The sequence below is a fragment of the Octopus sinensis genome, linkage group LG25 (assembly GCF_006345805.1).
Source record: "Octopus sinensis linkage group LG25, ASM634580v1, whole genome shotgun sequence".
In the NCBI taxonomy this organism is placed as follows: Eukaryota; Metazoa; Mollusca; class Cephalopoda; order Octopoda; family Octopodidae; genus Octopus; species Octopus sinensis.
In genome coordinates this window covers 10,359,714-10,377,698 of record NC_043021.1, presented here as the reverse complement: position 1 = coordinate 10,377,698, position 17,985 = coordinate 10,359,714, and the positions used below count along the sequence as shown (strand labels likewise).

Sequence of the window (17,985 nt, the reverse complement as noted above, 5' to 3'; positions counted from 1 at the left end):
GTATGGGGAGAAAATCAGGTGTAGTGTTGGCGAATCTCAAGAAGCACGGAAGTTTTGAAGGATGCAGTGCTATCAAGCTTTCCTTTCATAAGTGCCTGGTGGTTGGAAAAATTGGCAATCAGCATCATATATGAGGCTAGGACAAAGAGATACAGCAGTGCTCCGCAACCAGTATGCTGCGACACACTAGTGTGTCACAAGATGATGCCAGGTGCGCCACAGTGTAACCTGAATAAAATTTTATTTTTCCCTATACTTTTAGTTATATTTTTACTTCAGGTGTGTTGCTGAATTTTGGAAAGAATACAAGTGTACCACAAGTGAAAAAAAAGTTGTGAAGCACTGCTATACAGGACGGGCAAATGGTTAGTTTCTGTTTACCAAAGAATATAAATCAAACTTTATCTCTGTGGAATTTAAACTCAGGAGCACAAAGAGATTGAATAACACAAGCGATTCTTTAACCCTTTTGTTACCAATCCATCAGAAACCAGCTCTGACTCTGTAATACAAATGTCTTGTTTTCAGAAGTTTTGAATTAAAATCTTCCACCAAACCTTAGTCGCAATTTATGTTCCTAACACTAGCTTAATGACAACTAATTTATTTTACTAAATTCTTTGTTATATTTAACCCTTTTGATACCAGCCTGGCTGAAACTGGCTCTAGCTCTGAGTACAAATGTCTTGTTTTCAGAAGTTCTGAATTAAAATCTTCCACCAAACCTTAGTCGCAATTTATGTTCCTAACACTAGCTTAATGACAACTAATTTATTTTACTAAATTCTTTGTTATATTTAATCCTTTTGATACCAACCTGGCTGAAACTGGCTCTGGCTCTGAGTACAAATGTCTTGTTTTCAGAAGTTCTGAATTAAAATCTTCCACCAAACCTTAGTCACAATTTATGTTCCTAACACTAGCTGAATGATAACTAAGTTATTTTACTAAATTCTTTGTTGTATTTAAAGTAATTGAAAGAAACACAGAGCATCTCAAAATAAATACAGTAACGAAAGGGTTAAAAGTCTAACAACTTTAACAATTTCACACACACTCACAAGTCTCAACAGCTATTTCGTTGGACAACTAACAAAATAAATTAGGTCTGACAAGTATTGTAGCTTGCCTCACTCAATCTGCTAAGACAACACCACCACTGCAACTATTAGGACTACATTATGGCTGAGCAATTAGCAAGTAATAAAGATTAGTTCCTCGAGCATTACAATGCCCAAGGCTACAAACAAAAGAAAATCAACCTACACAAGTTGCCATGGAAACAGAAATAAAAATAGACGTAAAACAGTTCGTACGTAAGATTTTGCTCAGGCACAGCAATACTATTAACCCGTTATTATAACTGGATATACGTAGGTTTTTAAATGTTAAACCAATAAACATGCACTTCATTTTAAAGGCGTGGAGAAGAGCATGGCTTAGTGGTTAGGGTGTTGGACTCGTGAGTGGAAGACTGTGGTTTCGATTCCTGGAATGAGCAAAGAACTTCATTTCACATTGCTCCAGCTGGTAAAAAAGGAGTAAGCCTGCAACAGACCAGCATCCCATCCAGGGAAGAATATATATATATATATATATATATATATGAATACCACATCACCTCTCAGTACTCTCATAGAATTAAGGTTTATCAGCAAAGGTCCTCTCCAGAGGATTTCTGTTTTACTCTTTTACTTGTTTCAGTCATTTGACTGTGGCCATGCTGGAGCACTGCCTTTAGTCAAGCAAATCAACCCCAGGACTTATTCTTTGTAAGCCTACTACTTATTCTATCGGTCTCTTTTGCCGAACCGCTAAGTTACAGGGACGTAAACACACCACCATCAGTTGTCAAGTGATGTTGGGGTGACAAACAGAGACACACAAACATACATATATATATATATATACACACACACACATATACGACAGGCTTCTTTCAGTTTCCGTCTACCAAATCCACTCACAAAGTTATAAACAGCTGAAACAAAGACTGCAAGGCTCTAATAACACTCCTTTCTACTATAGGCGCAAGGCCTGAAATTTGGGGGGAGGGGGCTAGTCGATCTCATCGACCCCAGTGTTTCACCGGTACTTAATTTATCGACCTTGAAAGGATGAAAGACAAAGTCAACCTCGGCAGAACTTGAACTCGGAACGTAGCAACAGGCAAAATACCACTAAGCAATTTGTCCAGCGTATTAACGATTCTGCCAGCTTTCCGCCTTAAGGTTCTAATAATACTACCAATCCATTACCTACACGACATTTCAATACACTCATACCAGTACCACACTAAAACACCCAGCATTCATTGTGAAGTGGTCGGCATTAGGAAGGGCATCCAGCCATAGAAACCATACCAAATCAGACTAGAACCTGGTGCAGCTCTCTGGCTTGCCAGCTCTGGTCAAAACGTCGAACCCATGCCAGCATGGAAAATGGACGTTAACGAACAATGACGATAATAGTTTGTTACTAATCTCACTTCCTGTAGACTACCACTAGTGCAAATAAACCACTATCTAACCATTATGACGTAACTCCTGTTATATCTCATCACACTCCTGTATGCTTACACTTGTCTTGTAGTCCCTATACTCTCAGATACACATATAGTTCGTGTACAAATGGTTCTGCTGGTTACTCAGCCTGTGTACTCTTTGTTCTTTTGGTTACACCTTTAGCTTTCTACACTGCTTTTCTAGTAACATACCTGTAGCTTTGTGTACTCTGGTCTTGTTAACCTCTTCCTCCTCCTCATCATCATCATTTAACGTCCGCTTTCCCTGCTAGCATGGGTTGGACGATTTGACTGAAGTCTGGTGAACCAGATGGCTGCACCAGGCTCCAATCTGATATGGCAGAGTTTCTACAGATGGATGCCCTTCCTAACACCAACCACTCTGAAAGTGTAGTGGGTGCTTTTACGTGCCACCGACACAAGGTCCAGTCAGGTGGTACTGGCAACAGCCATGCTCAAATGGTGCTTTTTACATGCCACCTGCACAGGAGCCAGTCCAGCAGCACTGGCAACAACCTTGCTCGAATGTTTTTTCACGCGCCACCGGCATGTGTGCCAAGAAGGGGAAAAAAAAAACCTAACTAGTTTCAGCCATACTGAAGCACCACCATTGAAAAGCAGGTTAGCCTTTAGAGACAATGGGGAATCAAACCAACTCCTAATGAAATATTTTATGTGCTACCATTACACCGACAGCCTCCTTAGTTGTGTCAGTTTATGATAAAACTTACCCACAACACCCTCCTACAGGGGAGTGTTAGATTGATGAGGGAAAAAGATTGAACTAGGGACAGTCATCATCACCATTTAGTGTCAACTTTTACATGTTTCTGTGGGTTAAATGGAATTTGCCAAGTCAGATTTTTTCTACAGCCAGCTGCTCCACACACACACACATACATACAGTTTAAATGCTAAAGGCTTAAATCTATCCTGACTTGGACTAGATAAATCACTGTTACATCTATACCCACCATTTATAATATAAAATGGTATTTCCTGTAATTGAGTACACTTTTCTTTAACCCTTTAGCATTTAGATTACTTTGTCAATTGTAATGCTTATTCATTATTTATTCACAGTTTTGTGTTTATCATGCCATTATCTTGTAGCTTCAGATTTTGAGATTATGCTTGTTTATTTTTAGAATGACGTTGTAGGATAGGCATTGAAGTGCAGATCTGGCCAGTTTGAACATGGATCAGGTAGAATATTCGGCCAGATATGGCTGGTTTAAATAACTGGCATTGGTTGTGACAACATGGGTTCCAGTTGAGTCAATCAACGGAACAGCTTGCTCGTGAAAGTAACGTGCAAGTGGCTGAGCACTCTACAGACACGTCTATCCTTAACGTAGTTCTCAGGGAGATTCAGAATGACACAGAATGTGACAAAGCTGGCCCTTTGAAATACAGGTACTACCCGTTTTTGCTAGATGAGTGAACTGGAGAAACATATAAAATAAAGTGCTCAAGGACAGAATGCTCCAATGGGAATCGAACTGATGACCTTATGATTGACAGCCAAATACCCTACTCACTAAGCCATTTGCCTTCAACACATGTGTGTACATATATATTTCTTTACTACCCACAAGGAGCTAAACATAGAGGGGACAAACAAGGATAGACAAAGGGATTAAGTCAATTACATTGACCCCAGTGCGAAACTGGTACTTAATTTATCGACCCCGAAAGGATGAAAGGCAAAGTCTACCTCGGCGGAATTTGAACTCAGAACGTAACAGACAAAATACCGCTATGCATTTCGCCTGGCGCCCTAACGTTTCTGCCAGCTCGCCACCTTTTTATATATATATATATATATATATATATATATATATATATATATATATGTATATACATATATATATATATGTATATACACACATACACACACACACAAGGTTTAAATGTTAAATAACCTAGTCTGCTCAGAATGTGTGTTAGGTAGGCCCAAGCTGAGACCTAGCAAGTATCGTTAACTGTATCTCAATTACTGTCTTTAAAAAGGGTGGACACATTGGATAATGTAGTCCTAGATACACTAAGTCTGCTAGATCTATCCCGACTTGGACTACATTAATGTTGCTACCTAACAGTCATTTATCCAAGAATATGTACTTTTTTTTTCCATTTCAAATGTTTGGTTTAAAAATGGTGATATCTCTTAATATGTTGCACATTCTTCAACAGGAAACATATTAGCCACCAAGATCCAACAGCAGCAAAGGAAGCTTGATAAGAACCAGCAAATTTCCAGATATATAGCACAATTGAATAAAAGACCAAGTCTTCAGCCATATCTAACAGTCTACTACAGAAGAACTACAGCCAAAGAAGGGAAAGGCTAATTGTCAATTGAACAAAGCATACATCACTTTTTACTTGTTTCAGTCATTAGACCGTGGCCATGCTGGGGCACAGCCTTCAAGAATTTTTAATCGAATGAATCAACCCCAGTACTAATTTTTTTAAGTCTGATATTTATTCTATTGGTCTCTTTTGCCAAACTGCTAAGTTACGGGGATGTAAATACATCAAGCAGTAGTGGGAGACAAACACACACACACACGATAGGCTTCTTTCAGTTTTTTTTTTTTTATTGCCAACAAGGGGCTAAACATAGAGGGGAAAAACAAGGTCAAAGGGATTAAGTCGATTAGATCAACCACAGTGCATAACTGGTACTTAATTTATTAACCCCAAAAGGATGAAAGGCAAAGTCGACCTCAACGGAATTTTAACTCAGAATGTAGTGGCAGACAAAATACCTATTTCTTTACTACCCACAAGGGGCTAAACACAGAAGGGACAAACAAGGACAGACAAACGGATTAAGTTGATTATATTGTCCCCAGTGTGTGTAACTGGTACTTATTTAATCGACCCTGAAAGGATGAAAGGCAAAGTTGATCTCGTCGGAATTTGAACTCAGAACGTAACGGCAGACAAAATAATGCTAGGCATTTCGCCTGGCATGCTAACGTTTCTGCCAGCTCGCTGCCTTTCAGTTTCTGTCTACCAAATCCCCTCTCAAGGCTTTGTTCGACCAAGCTCTTCATCGAGAGTAACTGCAACATATCCATAGGAACAGTCTCCATGATTGTGTAATCAGCTAATGAAAGAAAGATTCACCATAACTCAAGCTCCCCAATTCAAATAGAATTGGGTGGTGACAGAGAGCCACGAGAATTCATGTATGCAGCATAACCGGATAAATAATAAAATATGCACAACATCATCATCATCATCATCATTTAACATCCATGTTCCATGCTGATATGGATTATTAGCTGGTTTGACATAATCCGATGGGTCCAAGGACTGCACCATGATCCAGTGTCTGCTTCAACATGGTTTCAAAGACTGGGTGCCCTCCTTAGTATCAACCACTTTCCAACATGTACCAAGTGTTTTACTTGCACAAACAGCACTACTGAGGTTGCCCTGTGTAGCTCACAAGACTGAACTTTGAGGTGGAACGGAGGGTCTACTTTATGCTAGGGGACGAGAGGTTAAAGTATGGTACACACACCACACACATGATGGACTTCCATGAAGTTTCCAGTTACCTATTTCACTCATAGGGCATTGGTCAACTTGAACACTCTTTTATTCAGACAAAGTGGGCCTCAACGGAATTTGCAAAATCAAAATGGCAATTGTAGTTGTGGCTGATGTCAGTGCCGCCTGACTGGTTCCCATTCTGGTGGCACACAATAAGCAACATTCATGTGTGGGTCGTGGCCAATGCAGCCTGACTGGCTGCCCATGCCAGTGGCATGTAAAAAATACCATCCGAATGTGGTCAGTTCGACCCCCACCCTCCTGCTCCAGTGCCGGTAGCACATAAAAAAACACCATCCAAATGTGGACAATGCCAGTGCTGCCTGACTGGCTTCCATGCTGGTGGTACCCACTACACTCTCGGAGTGGTTGGCATTAGGAAGGGCATCCAGCTGTAGAAATATTGTCAGATCAGATTGGAGCCTGGTGCAGCCTCCTGGCTGCCAGTCCCCAGTCAAACCATCCAACCCATGCCTGCATGGAAAACAGACATTAAATGAAGATGATGAATCTAAAGATGGAAGAAATACTGCTAAGCCTCTTGCCCCGTGTACCAATGTTTCTTCCACTATAGCTCAGTGCTGACCCAAGTCTTGTGAGTGGATTTGGTAAACAGAAACTGAAAGAAGCCCATCATGTGTGTGTATGCATGTGTGTATCGCCTTGTCTTCACATACCAACAAACTTGCAAATGGGTGGTACTGTCAAACAAGCAGCATCATTCATTTTCGATATTCTGCGAGAACACCTGGACATAGGGAAGTACTACTTTGCTTGGAAACAAGTGAAAGTTGGTGACAGGAAGGGCACCCAGCCTTAGAAAATGTCTCAAACTCAGTCTGACCTATGCAAGCATGGAGAAGAGGACATGAAAATAATGACAAAGATGACAAATGTAGTAGAAATTGTTAAGAATGTAGTCTCATTGTCTCAGGTGCAGCTATATTATATTCCATTATATCTCCCCGATGCTGAACAAGGACCTAAAAACTAAACTAAGACAGACAGCAGACTATGTAACTAAGGAAGCTATGCACTTATTAATTTACAAAAGACTAAGACTAAAAGAAGGCTACATGTCTATTGGTGACAATATACACATGGAGTAAGAGTTGTGTGTATACTGATCATTAAATACCCAATGATTAAGGAAAGTGTTCACCAGTCAGAAGCTGTATCTCCTGCTTACAAAATACCCAAGGGTTGTCATTATCATCATTTTAACCCTTTTGATATCAACCCACCCGAAACTGCCTCTGGCTCTGTAGTACAAAAGTTCTGAATTAAAATCTGCCACCAAACCTTAGTCACAATTTATGTTCCTAACACTAGCGTAATGATAAGTTATTTTACTAAACTCTTTGTTATATTTAACCCTTTTGATAGCAACCTGGCTGAAACTGCATCTGGCCCTGTAGTACAAATATCTTGTTCTCAAAAGTTCTGAATTAAAATCTCCCACCAAACCTTAGTTGCAGTATGTTCTTCACACAAGCTTAATGATAAACAAGTTATTTTACTAAATTCTTTGTTATATTTGACCCTTTTGATACCAACCTGGCTGAAACTGCCTCTGGAACAGTAGTACAAAAGTCTTGTTTTCAAAAGTTCCAAATTAAAGTCTTCCCCCAAACCTTAGTCACAATTTATGTTCCTAACACTAGCTTAATGATAATTAAGTTATTGTACTAAATTCTTTGTTATATTTAAAGTAATTGAAAGAAACACAGAGCATCTCAACAGAAATATGGCACCATAAGGTTAATGTCCACTTTTCCATGTTTGCATGGGTCAGATGGAGTTTACTGAGGCAGAACTTTTATAGCTGGATGCCCATCCTGTCACCAACCCTCACCTGTTTCCAAGCAACATAATATTTCCCTGTGGTCACATGTTTACATGGAAGATTGGGAATAAAGACACTGCTTGTCATTTAAAACTATCACACAAAATCAAGACAAGGAGACCCAAATAGACACATTATATACATACACATACACACACATATATATATATATATATATATATATACTCATTTACTTGTTTCAGCCATTTGATTGTGGCATTACTAGAGCACCACCTTTAGTCGAGCAAATCTACCCAAGGACTTATTCTTTCGGCCTAGTACTTATTCTATAAGCCTAGTACTTATTCTATCGGTCACTTTTGCCAAACCGCTAAGTTACGGGGATGTAAACACACCAGCATCAGTTGTCAAGCGATGTTGGGGGGACAACAGCTGGAAGGCTGCACTGGGATCCAGTCTGTTTTGACTTGGTTTCTATGGCTGGATGCCCCTTCCTAACACCAACCACTCCAGAATGTAGTGGGTGTCTTTTACACGTCACCAGCACTGACCACAAAATGTGTTGCTAAATGAATTTTTAATTAATCAATTTTTAATTAATTAATTTGAATGGTCTAGTAGCACTACAGCCACTCTAATATCAAAGCAGTGTTATACATATGTGATTTGCTAATAAGGACCCTTTTTTATCTATATGGTTTTAAATTTTGGCACAAGGCCAAGTCAATTATAACGACCCCAGTACTCAAGTGATACTTATTTCATTTTATTGACCCTAAAAGGATGGATGAAAGGCAAAGTTGACCTCGGTGGAACTTGAACTCAGACCGTGAGCTTAGAGGAATGCCACTAAGCATTCTACCAACTTGCCACACCTTTTATTTATCTGACATTTTGAAAAGTGTCTACTGAAGAAATTTTGAACATACTCCTGCAACCCCCACTCACCTACAATCCCAGTTGTTCTGTCTCAAATCGCTTCTACTCACCTCATACCTCATGGGTCCACATCAACACAACTTTTATCTCTTTGAAGACACTGTCAACAACATCCTTGTTTAAGAATACCAACAGTGGATTCTATGACAGCCACTACATTCTGGAGTAGTTGGTGTTAGGAAGGGCCATAATTAAACCAAGCTATCAATAAGGCAATGTGATTTCAAAGTCAATGTGATTTTCATATTAATCACCTGTGCCGGTGGCATGTAAAAAGCACCCACTACACTCACGGAGTGGTTGGCATTAGGAAGGGCATCCAGCCGTAGAAACATTGCCAGATCAGACTGGGCTTAGTGCAGCCTTCTGGCCTCCCAGACCCTAGTTGAACCGTCCAACCTATGCCAGCATGGAAAGCGGACGCTAAACGATGATGATGATGAGTAGTTTGTACCTTGACTGCTTTATTATTTTAAAATGTAAAAAACACATTTTTGTCAGCCATAGATTAACTAATGATAAATTCCGTATATATACTGAGACTAGGCAATCACGTGACTTCAGGTTTATAACTCCCAGCAATCAAGTTGACCATGCCTCTATCATCATCATATAAAATATCTATTTGCCATGCTGGCATGGATTGGACGGTCTGACAGCAGTTGGTAAGACAAGACTACTCCAAGCTCTACTGTTTGCTTTGGTTTGATTTTTACAGCTGGATGCCCTTCCTAACGCCCATCACTTTGCAGTGTACCGGATGCTTTTTTACATGGTACCAGCATCAATGAGGTCGCTGAGTAACTTGCAAGATCCCCTCAACAAAGGTAGTGGGAGTAGTATAAAGGGTATTGAGAGTGATATTTGGTAGACCAAAACTGTGCAGCAGCCCATCATTATGGCCAATAATGGAAACAGGAAGGGTATAATTGACAGAGAGGGAGGGGTTTGAACCAAAGAAGTGAAGACATGTCGGTTGTGAATTAAAGAAGGAAAAGAACTGAATGCTGTCAACAATGGAAGGATAAAACTGGCTTGAGGTTGTAAACTGAAGAGGGACAAGATTGACCTTAAGGGAGGTTTTGAACAAATGAAAGAATAGACTGACCAGGGGCTGAAAACAAAGAGAGGAACAGATAACTAGGGCTTTGGATCTAAGTGGGGGAAAGAAACTGACCATGATTTGGAACATAAGTGGAAAGAGACTGACTAGGGTGGCTGTGAATCAAAGCTAGAAAATACTAACGAAAGGCTGAGGTCAGGCATGACTAACCACAAACAACAAATAATGTAACCAAATAAAATCCTTTAACCTACATTGAAGAAAAAAAGGGATTAAACACAGGAATCATAGACCACAGGAAAAATAGTTATTCAAAGAAGTAACACTATGAAAGACAGCCCAAAATATAAGAGGAGAAATACTATGAAAGATATCCCTAAAATATAAAACAAAACAGATTACTATTATTGGCATTTATCAATTCCATAGCAAGTTTAACGGTAAGGAACGAAGGTGAGGGTGTCGGGGGGGTTTACAGAACCAACAAGAAACAAGTTCACACTGAACTGTTAAATAGTTTAAGTCCTGATCTATATGTTACTCCACCTGAACACATTTTCACTTACCTTAGTCAGATCACTGTCATTTGATCTGAAAGACTTGTTGTTGTGGTGGTGGTGGTCATGGTTGTTGTTGTGTTGGTACTTTTTGATCCCTCTCAATTATACAAATGGTCGTTCTTAGTCCGTGTGGTTAGATTTTAAAAAATCCAGGGTTTTCTTTCAAAGTGTAGAAGTAACAAATAGTAGTAGTAGTAGTAGTTATAGTAGTAAGATTGTTAAAAGTTACACAAAGTACCATCTGAAGCCCTGTAATAATATCTGTAGTAGCGGTAGTAGCACCAAGTAGTCATTCTCCAGCAGGACACTCACTTTTCAATAGAAGCCACATCTTAAACCGACGCCAGTAAGATGTGAACCGTTGAACGGCTGATACAACTGAATACCAACACCATTAATAACAATCCTTTCTACTAAAGGCACAAGCCTGAAATTTGCGGGGGAGGGGGACTAGATGATTACACTGACCTCTCAGTACTTGATAGATACTTATTTCATCGACCCTGAAAGGGTGAAAAGCAAAGTCAACCTTAGTGGAATTTGAACTTGGTTTGTAAAGACAAACAAAATGCTACTAAGCATTGTGCCCAGCATCCTTATGATTCTGCCAGCTCACCACCTTATACATCGTTAATAATAATAATAATATAATAATAATAATAATAATAATGGTTTCAAATTTTGGCACAAGGCCAGCAAGTTTAGGGTTGGGGTTAAGCCGATTGCATCAAGTCAAGTGCTCAACTGGTACTTATTTTATCAACCCCGAAAGGATGAAAAGTAAAGTCAACCTCGGGTGGAATTTGAACTCAAAACGTAAAGATGGACAAAATACTGCTAAGCATTTCGCCTGGTGTGCTAACAATTCTGCCAGCTCACCAGCTTATTAATAATAATATAATAATAATAATAATAATATAATAATAATAATGGTTTCAAATTTTGCCACAAGGGCAGCAATGTTGGGGGAGGGAAGAGTCAATTACATCGACCCCAGTCTTCAACCAGTACTTATTCTATCGACCCCGAAAGGATGAAAGGTAAAGTCGACCTTGGCAGAGTTTGAACTCAGAATGTAAGGATGGGCGAAATACCGCTAAGCATTTTACCCGACATGCTAACAATTCTGCCAACTCGTTACCTTAATAATAATATAGACAACTAAAAAATAACAAACACATAGTTGACCTTCAACATCTACAATGATTTCTGAACATTTTCATTACACAGTTTACACATCATTTTGGTAAATATTGTTTCGTCCTTTACTTGTTTCAGTTAATGGACAGTGACCATGGTGGGGCACTGCCTTGAAGGGTTTTAGTTGAACTAGTTGACCCCAGTACTTAATTTCTCTTTTTAAAGCTTGATCTTAATTTATCATTCTCTTTCACTGAATCACTAGGTTACAGACACATTAAAAAAAAATTTGGTTGTCAAGCATTGGCATGAGACAAACACAGACACGCATATATATATATATATATCACGGAGGGTACCTGTGGAAGGGGTAGACCCAGGAAGACATGGGACGAAGTGGTGAGAAAGGATCTTTGAACGCTGAGCCTCACTGAGGAACTGACAAGGGACCAGAAGATGTAGCGATTTGCTGTACTTAATAAGACATATTAAACTAAGAAAAATCGGTGTCTTCCCAACATACAGGTTTGACCTTTCAGGTGGCGGTGCCACATAAAATGCACCAGTGCCAGTGCTGTGTAAATGCACCCATGCCGGTGGCACAAAAAAAAGCACCCAACACACACTGTTAAGTGGTTGGCATTAAGAAGGATACCCAGCTATAGAAACCATCCCACAACAAACAATTGGAATCTGGGCAGCCATGCCATATATATATATATGTGAAGGCGAATAGCTCAGTGGTTAAAGCATCGAGCTTACGATCGTGAGGTTGTGAGCTCAAATCTCGGACCGGGCTGCTTGTTGTGTTCTTGAGCAAGACACTTTATTTCACATTACTCCAGTTCACTCAGCTGTAGAAATGAGTTGCAACATCACAGGTGCCAAGCTGTATCGGCCGTTGCCTCTCCCTTGGATAACACTGGTGGCGTGGAGAGGGGAAGCCGGTATGCATGGGCGACTGCTGGTCTTCCATAAACAACCTTGCCCGGACTTGTGCCTCGGAAGGTAACTTTCTAGGTGCAATCTCATGGTCTGTGTCGTGACCGAAGGGGGTCTCATATATATATATATATATATATATATATATATATATATATATATATATATGACAGGTTTCTTTCAGTTTCCATCAACCAAATCAACTCAAAAGGCTGTTCCTACACCCTGATTACAAATTCATGAGTTTATACCCACGATTTTCAGTAAAGCAGGCTACATAAGAAAATGGTTAAGGCTGATAGTCACAATCTTAAACATATGCTTTCAATATCACACACACACAACTGATGGATCTCCATCAACTGACAATTAAGTTTCAATTGTTCACTCATGTGAATCACTTTACTTTGCTCAGTGAATTAACATTTAGTGGCCGAGTATTCCACAGATACATCTGGTTGGGCACTCAGTCGGTTATGACAACAAGGGTTCCGGCTGATCCGATCCATGGATCAGCCAGATCGTGAGATTAATGTACAAGTGGCTGAGTACTCCACAGACATGCATACCTTTAATATAGTTCTCAGGGAGATTCAGCATGACACAGAATTTGACAAGGCTGGCCCCTTTGAATTGCAGGTGCAGCAGCTCATTTTTGCCAGGTGAGTGGACTGAAGCAATGTGAAATAAAGTGTCTTGCTTAAGGATCCAACATGCCACCAAGAATCGAAACAGACACATCTGGCTAAATGTAAATCTCTAGCAGAAAGATCACGACTGTGCGACAATGTTGTATCTTTGAATTACATGTACGATCCACCTGACAGGCTTCAGTACAGTCTCCGTCAACCCTATTTTATTCATAGGGTATGGGTTAATCAGAGCCTATAGTAAATGACATTCGCCCAAAATACCATGCAGTGGGATTGAAATTGGGACCTTGTGGTTGAGATGTGAACTTCTTAACCATTCGGCCATCATCATTTAATGTCCGTTTTCCATGCTGGTATGGGTTGGTCAGTTTGATAGGATCTGATGGGTCCAAGGACTGCATTGAGCTCCAATACTTGCTTTGACACGTTTTCTGTGGCTGGATGCCCTTCCTAAAGCCAACCACTTCACAGAGTGTACTGGGGTCTATTTTTTGTGCCACCAACACAAGTGAGGTTCGCCAAATAACTTGCAACACAAGGATAAAAACAGGATAAAGAAAAAGGGGGAAAAGGCACCCCAACTAAATAGGGAGTGGGGAGTAATATCTGGGAGTGAGAAGGTAAAGGCTAAAATGTGATAGATGGACAAGACCGGGTGTCTTGCTATAGATGAGATACAAAGGTTACCCCAACATTATATAAGGGTAGGTGGGAGCAGCTGGAAAGACGATAGCAATACTGAGTCTATTTACAGGCACTTGGACCCTTTCTCGTAATCATCAATCTTATCAGCACAAGAATATATGGCCAGCAACTTTCAGCAAGAGCAGCACCCCTCCTTGTATTATAGTCTAAGTGACCAAAGTATTACTAAGACAATCACACCCTAAATATAAACCTGAGGCAGAATCATAATAAGAAGGCTGCTGGCATCTTTGAATTTTAGACACAGTCCATTTGATGGGCTTCCATAATTCTCACCCATTCAATTTCACTAACAAGGATTGCCATGGCGACATGCAGTACACTCAGACTCAGGACCTCATTATTGCAAAGCTTTTTGTCTATTCTACTCCACACATACATACAGTAGTGTGCGAATGTTGAACACCAACTACAATGAACTACTTGGTACCGATGGAACTAAGCAATACTTTGATACATTCACTGCAAATCAGTATTAAGTAAAATGTTGTATACTGGGAGTGGGGTGGGAGGAGAGGGGAGCAGTGATACAAATTAATGGAAATTAATCAAGATATGCCTCTGTAGTCCAGCAAGTTAATTAAAACATTCCTTTCGCTCTTAATGAGTCAGGGAATGCCCTGGAGAATAACTGATAAATAATAACGCTTGGAATGTAGCTATTTAAATCAAAGACTTGCATTTGAGAAACTTATTTAGATTTCCAGGACTATTTACCTCACATCTATATTTACATTGCTAGAAGAATCAACCCTTATGGAAAACCAAGGAGTGATGGAGTCCCTCAGGCAGCCCGGTGCCCTATTTGACACCCTTCCAGCAAGACCAGGGCATGTGGAGCTCTCCAGCCCTATAAGGTAATTCACCAAGGAGAAAGCCACTCAAATGTAAAAAACAACCCACAGATTGCTGGTCATCACAGCTGTCCTAGGACACAGATCAACTGTGGTGAGACCTCCTAGTCTAAACAATAGGACTGGATTGCACAGACTGACTCTCACTTTAAAACTAATAACCAGAAGCTGGAAGGAAAGCCCTGCAGCATCAATTTACATAAACAATTAAGGGGATGCAGCACTTCCTCGTGATCATTAAACACCAAGAAACTGCCATCATATTAACATTATTTGTATCTACATCTACATAATATATATATACAGTATGTTTCATCATCATCATCATCATCATCATCGTTTAGCGTCCACTTTCCATGCTAGCACGAGTTGGACAGTTCAACTGGGGTCTGGGAAGCCAGAAGGCTGCACCAGGCTCCAGTCTGTTCTGGCAATGTTTCTACAGCTGGCTGCCCTTCCTAACGCCAACCACTCCGTGAGTGTAGTGGGTGCTTTTTACGTGCCACCGGCACATATGCCAGGCGAGGCTGGTAAACAGTCACGATCGGATGGTACTTTTTATGTGCCACCGGCACAGGGGCCAGGCGAGGCTGGCAAACAGTCATGATCGGATGGTGCTTTTTACGTGCCACCAGCACAGATGCTAGACAAGGCTGGCAAACGGTCATGATCAGATGGTGCTTTTTACGTGCCACCGGCACAAGGCCAGTCAGGGCGGCACTGGCAACGGCCATGTTCAGATGTTCTCTTTCAATATTTATAATGAACTCTCCCGTCGAAGACAATGTATGAGTGTTCAGATTTTACTGAACGACCTGCACAAATGATTTGTTTATAGTAACAAATATTCCTCACGCAATATTTATATATGCACTATATCAGAACATTTATATATATCTGCTACAATTGAGCTTTGAGCTGACCTTACACGGAGTGGCCTACTGCTGCATAAAAGCTGAGTAGTACAAGTCAAGCAAATCAGACCATCAGATATAAGGAGCATTATTTATCCCCATCTAAACACAGATGTTCTGTTAGAACAAGCTATACTGCGGTAGTTACCGTGAGAGAATGTCTCACATTGGCTTTTGGTTTGTGCATGTATATATATTTTGTTCTAACATCGTATTTATGTTTAAGTGGGGATAAATAATACTTCCTGGTATAAATACAGTGCCTGTCAATATATATTTTCTAACAAGCTAACTTATTTCTTTATTGCCCACAAGGGGCTAAACACAGAGGGGACAAACAAGGACAGACAAAGGGGTTAAGTCGATTACATCAACCCCAGTGTGTAACTGGTACTTGATTTATCAATCCCGAAAGGATGAAAGGCTAAGTTGACCTCAGCGGAATTTGAACTCAGAACATAGCGGCAGACAAAATACCGCTAAGCATTTCCCCTGGCGTGCTAACGTTTCTGCCAGCGCGCCGCCTTCTAACAAGCTAACTGGCTAGTCGCAACACCAGCATCCGTTCAGACACTATTTACCTATATATCACTGGTGGAGAAGAGTCACTGCTATCTCTAGGGGCCAGGCTTCCATCATCGACAAGGTCATAGTCTTGGTGCTGGAGGTATAGGGGATTTGCCTCCCCACAAGCAATGTAAACAAGAGTGTATTTTGCACCAAAATCCAATACTTAACTACCACAGTATAGCCTGTTCTAACAGAACACCCTCTCGGTAGAAATACAGCTTCTGTCTCTAATATATATATATATTTTTAATATACATGTGCATGGGCTGTGAGGGGCATATAAACACTGATTGGTAAACTTTACAAGGATTTCAGGTTGTAAGTGATGAGCAGTGAATGTAGCAAGCTTCCAACTACAATAGGGGAAAAAAAATAATAAATAAGGTTATAGCTGTAGAAATATTTATATAAAACTGTCCAAAAGCTGTAAATAAAAAATATCAAAAAATATAAAGCAAAATTAAATTTTAAAAAATAACATATATGATTAGAAGATATGTGCGTGTGTGTGTGTGTGTGTGTGTGTGTATATGTATATATGTGCATACACACACATACACTTGCTTATGAAAAATATCACGTGAATACCAGTAATTTAACAGTGTTTAAATATGCACTTAATTTAGGATATGAAAAAATAGGGTTAAAAATTAAAATATCTAAATATGTAGGTTGAAGGGAATAATTTGTTTTTCTTTTAAAGGAAAATATTTGGAGAAGAAAAATAAAGGAAAATTAAAGAAAAAATAATAGAGAGTGAGAAACAGGGGGAAAAAATTTTTTCCTTCAAAAGAGAAAAATATTAGCAGGTCTGGGATACAATTCACTGTCTTTCCGCATCAAATCTTTATACATTTCATCATAGGTTGTGTTGAAGTCATAGATATTTGGACGATCGGGAGAGGGGCCTGGTAACTTCACCTGGGACCCGGTACCAAAGGAACGAACTTTGAAACCTTTCTTGCTGTAATTAGAAAAAACAAAAAGAAAAAGAAAAATTTATTTATATTTTCTTCACTATTTTTGCTTAAAATAAAAGCCACAGAAATTCAAAATATTTTAACAAAAGTAACTTGTCATTAAATTAAAATAAATTCATTTGTGTAATTGAAATTATGGAATTATTGGAAACTCTTTGGAATTGATGTTTTAGTCAAATTTATACCATAAATATTAATAGTTATCGCCAAGTAAATATGGCAGTCCAGAAATATAGGACGAATGCTGCCGTTAATTAGCTCCAAGAGGCCATCGCCTCAATATCCAGCGCTATTGGATATTATTAGTTATCACCAAGCTAATATGGCAGTCCAGAAATATAGGTCAAATGCTGCCATTGATTAGCTCCAAGAGGCCATCACCTCTAGCTAGCTATGTGACACACGAACCTATGTCCATTATAACCTTCGAACAATGGAGGTCAGCTGCTCCCCCTTGCTTGTCAGGCATCTGCAGATTACTTTTAGGGTATTTGCCCTTGTAGATGCCTGACCAGCAAGGGAAGTGGCGGCCCTCCCCTGTTCGAAAATTATAATGGACACAGGTTCGTGTGTCACATAGCTAGCTAGAGGCGATGGCCCCTTGGAGCTAATCAACGGCAGCATTCGTCCTATATTTCTAGACTGCTGAAACATGGCAACTTGCGCATCCCATTTTAAACTCTTTAGCATTCAGAAAACTCCTCTGTCGAATGTAATGCTTATATATTCACATTGTTTTGAATTCATCCTGCCTTATCTTGATG

General features: G+C 39.8%; 1 protein-coding gene across 1 annotated transcript in view; it reads right to left on the bottom strand.

Annotated features, from left to right (window-relative positions):
- Positions 1 to 17,985, bottom strand: part of LOC115224227 (RNA polymerase II subunit A C-terminal domain phosphatase SSU72) — a 51,558-nt gene that overhangs the window by 15,173 nt on the left and 18,400 nt on the right. The window contains exon 2 of the mRNA XM_029795010.2: positions 17,062 to 17,205. Coding sequence (XP_029650870.1) covers positions 17,062 to 17,205 — 144 coding nt within the window. The remainder of the gene's footprint in view (positions 1 to 17,061; positions 17,206 to 17,985) is intronic.